The following is a 10,679-nucleotide window of genomic DNA, read 5'->3' as shown; positions in this document are numbered from 1 at the left end:
CTGTGTTTTCTTATTCTTGTGTATCTCAGCATTATTTCATGAAGTAAATCCTGACAGTTACTGGTCGTAGCTTACCTGAGACTGGATCACTACATACTAGGACTTTGTTTGGTTTGTATTGTTCACCTCATTTTAAAGCCTTTAAGATCATGTATAATTCAACACTCAGGTGGTTTGAGGTCTGTCTACATATCTCACCTTTATAGCTCCTGTTATTGCATTCTTTCATCCATCTGGAGAAACCTGCACATTGTCTTCATACTTAGATTGTTCATACCTTTAACTCTCACTCACCAAATGTGTGCTTTTATTTTTTTCTTTGGCTTGAAGTAACTTCAGATCTACCACCAAAAGTTTTCACATCCACACAGAGATTACAGGCCATATTATAGTTGGATAAAACTCCTTCTTGTGCACTCCTAAGTCTCTTGCTGTCCATGCAAAATTTCATTTTTACATTCTCCTCCTTTCCCTACTGACCTGTAACACTCTTTTGGTTGGATGACTCTCTCCATGCCCTTTTAGATTTCCCAATGGTTTAAAAGCAACCGTCTTTGATACAAACTCAGTTTCATATCTCCTCCCTGGACTTGAAGCACACACACTGGTCATGTTCTCTCTGTCCCTAAAAACACTGCCAAGGCCTGAGACTGTATTACATCCAGCTTCATAAGCACAGATTTCACTGCTGACCCATACACCACACTCAATCTGACTCAGGTTTATAACACCGTCTTCCTGAAATGTCTCCACTTAGTCTTCCCTCCCATGCCTCCTGTATCCAGTGATGTAGAAATGTTGACTAAAGGCTGGGTAATGGTCTCTATCTATACTATTGATACACATTCCAATCACACATTGGTGCCATATTGTTGGAGACCAGTGTGAGGTCCAAGCACAGATTCATATCTGGTGTTAATAACTACAGTATCATCCAACAACACTTGATAATTATCCCCACACTATACATTATTTCTATTCTGTCCCTCTATTTCTTCAAGCTTGTTTAGCTCTAGTCTTTTACAGAGGGATGAATGAGTGTTTGACTTCTAACTTCTTCCTCTCACCCCAAACTTCTACTATCACATATTTGTGTTCACTCCCTGACCCTTGTGCCCTGTAGGAATGCCCCTGCCTCACAAACATGACACACCATCCACCAACACTGTCTTTCCTCCTGTCTAGCTTAACTGCCACATTCTGTCCTATGACAAAATGTTAGGCATTAGCCAGGATTCTTGACTGTCTTCTTCTTCTACTGTTTTAAACCTCGTCCATGTGTAATCAGGCTTCTCTTATTCCACTGAAGAATGGAGTGATTAACCTTTGTGTCGTCCTCGTCTGTTTTGACTGTTCCTTCTTTCCTCCCTTCCTTTGTCCCTTCATTCTCCCCTTCCTCCCTCCCTTCTTTCTTTCCTTTCCTACTTCCCTCATCCCTTCCTTCCTCCCTCCCTCCCTCCTTTGCTTCCTCCCTTCCATCCTTCCTTGACTTGTGGACAACAGGAGGGTTAATATTATAAATCAATATATGTTAACTCTAGGCTTGACTGCACACTAAATTCAACCTTTACTTCTTTCTATTTGAACTCTGTCATATCCAGATGATACACTACAGCTTTCACAATAACCTTGATCATTTCAGCTTGATTTCATCTCCACCTCTTGTCTCAATACTTCACATCCTCAGTAAGCAGCATGATTACCTCTACAGTTGCAGCACTTTGGCCTCACTTCCTCCACATATACCATACTCATGTATTACACCGCTTGATAAAAGACAGTATGGTGTGGGAAGAGTTCACTTTTATTGCTCACCAGTAGGATTGGAAAACACATAACGTCTCAGTACCTGAGCTCCGTCTCACAACAATCCAGAAAACTTCTGCTGTTAATTAGTTGGCAGTATTTTTAAACAGTTTCACTCTGCCCCCTGCTGTCAAGTATAATTACACATGCTTAACCAAAATAACTGCATATAACTGAAAACACTGTACAGAATGTTAACAGATGATAATATCAAATCAAATATATTTTCAGGTGCACATCTTTTCTTTCCTTTACACACTCTGGCCACATGTCCAAACTCCTTGAAACACAGCACAGGTTTAGGCGTGAGTTCTCTTACACTAGATTTTAGAAATCTAAACTACAGCTGCTTTAGAAGAACTTTTTCCTCAAACTCTTCCAGGATGTTTCACTCTACTTTTGCTTTACTTCCCTTTGTCAATGTCACACTTTTAACTGAGCTATTCCTCACTCTCTGATTCATTCATGGTAACACTGAAGGGAATTCCAGGAATCTTACTGTTATATTAAGTAATCCTTCCTTTGGGCAGATGAGTTCTGTTCCCATTAGTAGATAGTAAGAACACTCATAACATGTAACAGTGTACCAGTAATTTAATGGGATACATTTCATGGATAAAATTACATATGTGGGGGGGGGGGGGTTACACACAATGTATGACAACATAATACAAATTAAAAGCAGTTAAAACACATTTTAAATAAGCTATCTAAACTAGAAGGAATCAATTCAAACAGTAAAAGATCACAGCTTTAAAGAGATTCAAAATAAGTACCATCAGGTCTGTTTTTAAAGGCATTGTAAAAGAAAACACACACTCAGTAAAACACACTTTGTAGTTAACTCTTCCTCTGTCAGTTCTTCCAGGTGTAGCTGGAGTTGGTCATAGTGATGTGTGTCAGAGCAGTCTTTCCCAGGCTGGAAGGCTTCTGCAGCTGCTGGATGGAGGCAGGATGGAGACCGCAAGCAGACAGGTCCACTGAGCCACCTGTACACTGCAGACATACACAAGACACATCATTTCTACCAGTATTCAAACGACACACATGAAACCTCTGATTCTGTCGTGCTTGTAGAGCCCTATGATTTCCGCGACCACGGAATCGCAGACTTGGCCAATTTAAAACGGAATTTATTTTTAATGCGGAATATCGGGCGGAATTTGACATAATTTGACTGAAATGCTGTTTTTGTGTGGAAGAGGAACATATGTCTGGGGAAAACTGCACGGAGGGAAGCAAATCTGGGTGGCACAACAAGCTCCCTCCACACACTGAGCCCACCCCCCTTCTAAACAATGTAAGCTTTGCGAAGCGGCTGGCTACGGCTCTGTCGTCATCGGCGAAAAAACGGTGAAAATTCAACACTAACCCCTCAGTACAGACCTGAGCAGCTCCTGAAGGACTTCTATGTGTCAGGTTGTTTTGCAAAGACAAACTGTTTTTGTTAGTAAAATAAGAGTAAAAGGTAAAAAAAAAAAAAGGAAGGAAAAAATGAAATGGATTTTATAGGGCCCTATGCTTGACTGACAGTGACACTTTGTTTTTTATTGTACATGTGACATCTGACACCTGCATGAATTCTGCTTTCTTAACTGTTAAATGATGATACTTTATCTGTCTTACCTGTTGCTGGTCCTTGTTGTTGTGTATGTTCATGACAGTTGTAGGTGTGTGAGAGTAAAGAGAGGCAGAAAAGTTTCCTTTCTGTGCAGTCCGCAGGAGGTTTGTGATGTCATGGAGAGAGGAGGGGAGGATGGGTCCTGGAGGAAAATGTCTTGGTTAGGTGAAAGAATACAAACAGAAAACATAAACTGCTCACTTTGAAAAAGATTGGTAGTTAGATTACTATTAGAGTTTGGTGCAGCTGTTTACCTGCAACCTCCAGACTGCCGATGTTCTGGTAGGTAGAACCAACCTGGCTCTTTACATTCACACTGCGGGCCTGAAAAACACACAGATACAGACAGATGCTCACAAACTAACAGCTGTGTGTGTGTGTGTGTGTGTGTGTGTGTGTGTGTGTGTGTGTCTATACCTTCAGTGTATGCATTGTAGCTCCTCTGAAAGCGATGGGAGCCAGCAGAGTAGGAGGTAACCCGGCCTGGGAACCAGCCGCTGCCACCAGACTCTTACAGTTGATGAGGAAGTTGATGAGGGTGAAAGTGTGTGATCCCTCCACACACACCACAGACTCAGGTTTATGGTCCATAGACACTGCGTGAGCCTCCTTGCGACTGTACAAGCAGTTAAGGAGTTTAGACTGCTTCTTACTGAAATATGACATGATATATAAACATGACAGTGAAGAGGATACAGTTGTATAGTGATGCTGTCTGGCTTCTTGATTTTGTCCTGGACTCCCATCTCCTTCAGCCAGGAGAAGTCTTCATCATCACCTGCCTGACAGTCCTCACCCTCCTTCAGCTCAGAGCACCTGGAAATAAAATCAACCACATCATTAGAATTATATGTAGATTTGAGCCAGACCAATATATTGGTCAGCTGATGTTATCTGCTCATATTGAGCTATCACAGATATATTGGTATCCGCATATATATGCTGTCCAATAATCACAATATTTATTTATTTTTAATAATAACACATTTTATTTGTATTGCACATTTCAGCCATCTCAAAGTGCTACAGAGCAGAAAATTAAAAAAGGTTAAAAGGAGAACCTATAAAATACATTTAGCAAAAAGCTTCTATGTATATTTAATCCTTTGTCTTAATTCAAGTTTAATAAACGTACATATGTTGTTGTATGTGTTTTATTATCTGTAAGAATATATAATGATTCAATTCCCAGTGAAGTTTATAGTTTCAGTGCACTGTGTTTACAGTTAAACTGCATTACATATCTTTATCACAAGGGTTTGACAACCACATAGCAAAAAATGTGGGTTTTATACATATTCTGTTTATACTGTATAAGATTATTGGCCAATATACTGATATTGGATTTTAGTCCCTAATATCGGTATCGGCATCTGTCCCAAAAGGCCAGTATCAGTCAGGCCGCAATAATGAAGTCCACAGCATCAACATGTGTCTGCTCACTGATATGATGCAGGGTCACTGAGTCCATTTCAGTAACAGAAATATTTAGTTTTTATAAATGTGTTGGTGGCTGCTTCCTACACCATGATGAATCATATCATCCGTGAAGAAGATCCTGAGTCCCCTTACATCTTCAGTTCAATCACTGCATCATAGCAGACAGAGTTATGCAGGTTATCATCATGACAGACTGGGAAACTTTCTTTTCTAAAAGTGAAGTAAACTAGAACTCTGCTGGTAATGGAGGGTTTTTTTAAAATAAATGTGTTTTTTCTGTGTATCATCACTAATGCTTCTTTCATGTACACATAGGGCTGGGCGATATGGACAAAATCAAGTATCACGATATATTTGACCAAATACCTCGATATCGTTATTGCAACGATAATGTAGAGATGACTCTTGATGCTTTCACTAAATATTTCCATGATGAAATGTTTGATAAATAATCATCGGTAATGTGGTTATAATGACAAAGTGAGTAAAAAGTAAATAACAGAACAGCTAGAAGAGTCTGGTAAGTTCAGAAAAGTACACGTTTTTACAGTAATGCAACATTTAAAAGCAGGAAGAGACAACTCTGACATATCACGATATTACGATACCCGAAATCTAAGACGATATCTAGTCTCATATTACGATATCGATATATATATATATATATTGCCCAGCCCTATGTACACATTATGCAACAACAAATGTGACATCACTCATTCACTGAGAAACAGAAGGGGCCGCTCTGGAGACCTGACATGTACTGTAGGCTGTTACAGGAGTTTAGTGTGGGTGTTAGCTAAAGTCTAACTATGAATCATTTATTTCTCAATCAATCAATCTTTATTTATATAGCGCCAAATCACAACAAAAGTCATCTCAAGGCTCTTTACACATAGAGCAGGTCTAAACCGTACTCGTCAGGTTTACTGTGTACTGAAGGAAAAACATTGGTAATAATCTTAAGTATTTATAAGAAAGAAATATATCTAATTATATTAAAATGAAAATACCAAAGTCAATCACTAAAAAGAGAGAACAGAAATACATGTAACTTACCCCTCTTCTTTCTCCTCCTCCTCCTCCTCCTCCTCTCCCTGCTTCCCTATCGGGTTCTGTTGCTCCCTGCTCTTCCTCCTCTCCTCCACTAGAGGGAGACTGAACTCTATCCCTGAACAAATGGACAGAGGCAGAAAACATTAAGACAACTAATGATGCAGTCACACATTTGATCACATTAAACATGAATTAAAGATGACAGTGTAACCATGATGAATACATTTTTAAAAAAAAGGTCCAGTTTATGATTTTTATGGTGGAGAAATAATTGTCCAGGATATTTGACTTTTTCTCTCAATGTCCATGTGTTTTCTATGACTGGAAAATTGCTCAATCATTTTCCAGGTTTTCCAGGATGTGTGAGAACCCTGGCTATGGCCTGGCTAAGATATGTTTTTTATTGGTGATGATGATGATGGAATATAAGATAAAACCAAAGACAAAACTATGGTCACTGTGAAATGACAAAATCAAACAGGAAGTTCCAAATGAAGCAAGAAAATGTATTGAAGTGACAATGTCTTGAATTTAAGTTGTACACAAATGTACATTAAACACTCACCCTCAGCCTTCATTGCCACTCTGAGCCCTCTAGTTGTGGGAGAAATCAAGGCAACGATGCTGTTTGAGCCGAGACCTGCTGCCTTGAACAGCACTGTAAACTGACACAACACATTATTATTAAAAACTTGGATTATTTCATTTTAGTGAAAACAAAAACCTCTAAATAGTGAAATGTACCTGATAGGAGCAGACGTAGAAGTATGGACACAGTCTGGCTTTAAGTAGACTGTAGAGAGACGACAGACTGACAGACCTGAAACAACAGAGGAGAGAAAACGCTGTGAATGATCAGCACTGTACAGGGTTACTGAGCTAAAGTATTACAGAAAGATGTTTTGATGTCTCTCTTCATGCCAAAACTCAGATGACAAGACCAAACAAGACCTTGACACATTTGTATCAGAGGTGTCATGCTGGATTTGAATATACAGTAGTGTAAGCTCTTTATCAGCCTTTGTTTCAGAAAGCTCCATTACCCCCATCACACAAAGCAAGACTTCTATTCTCTTTCTGTTACTATACTTCCACCACAGCTCAACAGGAAACACTAAGAGGGAATCTGATGGTAAAAAGACTGTAAATGTGTCAGATATCACTTGATATGACTAACTCACACTGATGAAGCTCAATAGAAGCTGATCATCTACTTTTAAATGACACATTTGAAGGAGATCTTTTAATAGTCAGTATGAACAGGAGGAATGAAAACCTCTTTACTGTTCATATGGACACCTGACTGATGCTTCAAGACACACTTGAAAACTGTGAACCTGTCCTTCAAGATTTTAAAAGTGGTGAACAGAACTTTTTTGTAGAACCCCCCCCCCCCCCCCACATAAGTCACAATGTATTATTCAAAGCAGAGTATTTTAACATATGAAAGTATGATGGAAGACCAGTGGGGACAATACAGACAACAATTACATTATATTACATTATATTTTATTAATAGTTGCTAGTGACAGGATTTTTGTAACTATTATCACCATGGTAAATATTTGATATTTTGCCAAAATGATGGTGGGGTAGACTGTTAAAATACTCTGCCCTTTAGAGGTTTCCTGTCATCAACCCTGTAGCCATGCTGCCTCACCATTCACTCATGAGACTCTGCTGCAGTGTGGTGTCTTGTGCCCAGGGAGTGCTCTTCCCTGCAAAGCTCCTCTCAGCGTTGATCCTGGGAAACAGAGAGATCCAGGGCAGGGACGGATGTTGCCAGTAGACTAGACTCCTCTGGAAGGCACAACGAAGCTCGGAGCAGGATCTGGGATCCTGCAGGGGGGGGGGGCAGAGAGGATTCACTGAGTGGCACTACACAGTAAAAATCACATAGGGATCAATATTGTATTGACACTAAAGTTCTACCTGTAGATTTAGTGGCAAGGTGCCAAACTGAGCTCTGCAGTGCTGACTGAGACCCAGAGCTTCCTCCTGAGCTTTGGGCTGCTCTGCCCACGACAGTGAGAGAGGAGAGGTGAAGAGGAGCCGAGTCTTCAGGCTCCAGTCTGCTGGATACTCAGTGCAGATGGGAGGAGCTATGGACACAGGAGCAATGGCTCGGGGGCTCTGTGGGGACAGCAATTGGAAGATTATATTTTTAGCATGTTGACCAGTTGCACATGGGTTTGCTACAAAAACAACATATTAGAGTCGCATATTTTATATGGATATATCAAGTAATTATGAGAAGAGTACCTTCAGCAGTGGACTTTTTACATCTTCCTCTTCTTCTTCAAACAGAGAGTCATCTTCAGAGAAAGTGAGACTCCTCTAAAGCAGATCACAGACAAGTGCAAAAGGAAAGTATGAAAATACACACCACACTATCACAAAATGCATTTTTCCTCATGATTTTAGACATGAATCCTGTGAACACAGCAATGCTTTCTCAGACTGGAGAAATTAAATACAACAATTAAAAACTCAGGAATTATTCCCTGGTCCTTGAATATTCAGCATGTTCAGTCAGTAAACAATATATCCATTTATTTTCCAATATTATAAATGTCAACAAAAGCTGATAAGTGTGTGTAGCTCTTAGATGTTCCTCTCATCACCTATTACGCTTTATGTTTAGGTTTCACTAACCTTGCTGGAGATGCCTTGGCGTTCCTGTTTTTCTGCTTCAATCAATCTTGCACTGAAAGGTAAAACTCCTTGACTCTCTTTCTTCGCTGACATGTCCTCCTCTCCCTCCTTTTCTGTCGTTTTCTCTGTGTTGTAACTGTCCCCAGCTTCTGCTTGTCCGTCGTCATTATAAATGAGTAATTTCTTTTTCGGGCTGTATGTATTCTCAATGCTTGCGAAGGGGTTTCTGCGTTTCTTCCCTCCTCCTCCGGAGCGGTTCTGGTTGTTGAAAAGCGGACCTGGGGAGAAAGGTCGGACCTGAGTAGAGTCGCTTTGTGCGGGACTGCTGGTAGAGCTCTGTCCGCTCGGGCTGGAGAAGACTCCGGCGTCGCTTCGGGCTCTTTTCCTCCTCATTCGCATGATTTCAGCCGGACGCTTGAAGCTGGGTGAATAACCTGCCTGCTGAGACATAATGAAGAGCTATAGTTAATCAAATCTAGTTGAAATTTAACGATAAAAAGTCAATAACACTGCTGGAGCCTCAGGTGTTATGTTTTCCGCACTATACAAATTTGGCGCGTAGCGTGATGACGTAAAAGTCCCGCTCGTGTGGCGTTCAAATCTCAAGGAAAAATGATAAATATAAACGGCTAAGGAAGTCTATGGTTAGGTTTTAAGCAGAATAGGAGAGGTAATGTATCACTCTCGAAATGACAGGAACTAAATAGTGCCCTGTTTCACCAAGGAAGTCATTGGAACCCCAAAATACCATGACATTGCATATATGAACATATTTGTTTAAACAAGAATGCAGTGTCTTGTTTCGCATAAACATTAATTAAACATAAAGTAACAGTACTGGGAAATAACTATATATACATGTTAATAAGAAACATATAGTAATAGTAATAATAGTAATATTTTCATAAACCTAGCGCAAGTGTGATTTCTGACTTTTACAAGTAGCTTAAACGCATCATGTCCCTAGGGTCAAAAGTATGAAAACAGAAAAACGCTTGTTTTTTTTAATACAAGCGTTAGACAAAACAAAGGAAATGGTCATGGATGTCATGATTGCTACTGTCTGTGTTTGTGTTTGCTTGTTATCTGTTACATATAGAAGAGGATGTCCATGTGTTGTGCCTTTTTAAATGTGTGCTGCCCTGAAACCAACTTTACTGAGAATGTGTGAAAACAAATATTCCCTTGGGGACAATGAATAACCTAATCAAACCTTACATTTTTGAAGTGAAATGGCTGTTTAATGGAGATAACATAGACTCCTCTCCTACTTTGCTTTCGCTGCCTCCACTTCTCCTTCAAAATACGGTGCACCTTTAAGAAAAATATAAGAATTCATAAGTAATATAACTCATTTTGTGGTGAAAGTGGCATGTTTCTAAACTGTTTTCATCTATGGTTTTTTGTAATAAATACATTAGAAAAAAGATATTCTCGGTCTTCAAATCTGCATTCAGTACTTACAAAATCACACATTCTGTGTTTCAGTGTTACTCACTTAATTGAATTATTATTAATAGTTATTTATTTTGACTGTAATATGTATAGCACTTAGCTGGCCAGCTGTTGAAGCTTTTGCTTAAGGCATTAACTACTGCATTACAACAAAGCCTAGGTCTTCTGGCTCTGTTCAGTGCTGCCTTTGACCATTTGGTGAATCATATGAATGTGCTTTCCACATTTCATTGACTGTCTGCTGATTTAATTTTGAAGGCTAAAATTCAACTTTTTGTGTAACAGTGGCACTACAGGAAACATAACAGCGTCTCAGACTCATATACAAACACAAGCTATCAATATACAATGTCAAAAAACACTTCCCCTGATTTTTTTTGGATATTTCGAAGCACAAAACAAACTTCATTTTTAGTCAATAACTTATTGTGCTTGAAGCATGGACAATGTTTTAGTCTCTGTAGTAATACTTATATAAAATATAGTGTTATATAAATTATACTGTTGACTGTCTCACCTTTCTTTTAGTGATTTGTTGCGTGTCATGGAATTCTGTGCAGTGTGAGAGTCTTAGTAAGTGTCAATGAAGTCATCATGTCTGGTCAGTCGTCTTCCTTTAAAATGGATTTGTTTCAAGTCTCACTGATTC

General features: G+C 39.4%; 1 protein-coding gene across 1 annotated transcript; it reads right to left on the bottom strand.

The window, feature by feature from the left end:
* Nucleotides 1-2,490: 2,490 nt before the first annotated feature.
* LOC128354485 (protein downstream neighbor of son homolog) lies at nt 2,491-9,125 on the bottom strand. The gene is made up of 12 exons (XM_053314711.1): nt 8,576-9,125; nt 8,183-8,257; nt 7,853-8,053; nt 7,581-7,759; nt 6,665-6,740; nt 6,486-6,585; nt 5,924-6,035; nt 4,124-4,243; nt 3,845-4,043; nt 3,682-3,751; nt 3,433-3,569; nt 2,491-2,802 (listed from the first exon to the last, which is right to left on the bottom strand). The coding sequence occupies exons 1-12, from the start codon at nt 9,023-9,025 to the stop codon at nt 2,662-2,664; spliced, it is 1,860 nt and encodes a 619-aa protein (XP_053170686.1). The 5' UTR covers nt 9,026-9,125; the 3' UTR covers nt 2,491-2,661.
* Between the last annotated feature and the right edge of the window lie 1,554 nt (nt 9,126-10,679).

This window comes from Scomber japonicus, chromosome 24 (assembly GCF_027409825.1).
Source record: "Scomber japonicus isolate fScoJap1 chromosome 24, fScoJap1.pri, whole genome shotgun sequence".
NCBI lineage: Eukaryota > Metazoa > Chordata > Actinopteri > Scombriformes > Scombridae > Scomber > Scomber japonicus.
This window is presented reverse-complemented; position numbering and strand designations above follow the sequence as displayed.

Excerpts from the sequence above, each read along its gene's own strand:
- LOC128354485 (XM_053314711.1), bottom strand. The coding sequence starts at position 9,025 with ATGTCTCAGCAGGCAGGTTATTCACCCAGCTTCAAGCGTCCGGCTGAA. Across the intron at positions 6,586-6,664 it reads TCTACGTCTGCTCCTATCAG|TTTACAGTGCTGTTCAAGGC; the intron begins GTACATTTCACT and ends GTGTTGTGTCAG. Across the intron at positions 4,044-4,123 it reads GACAGCATCACTATACAACT|TCGCAAGGAGGCTCACGCAG; the intron begins GTATCCTCTTCA and ends CTGCTTGTACAG.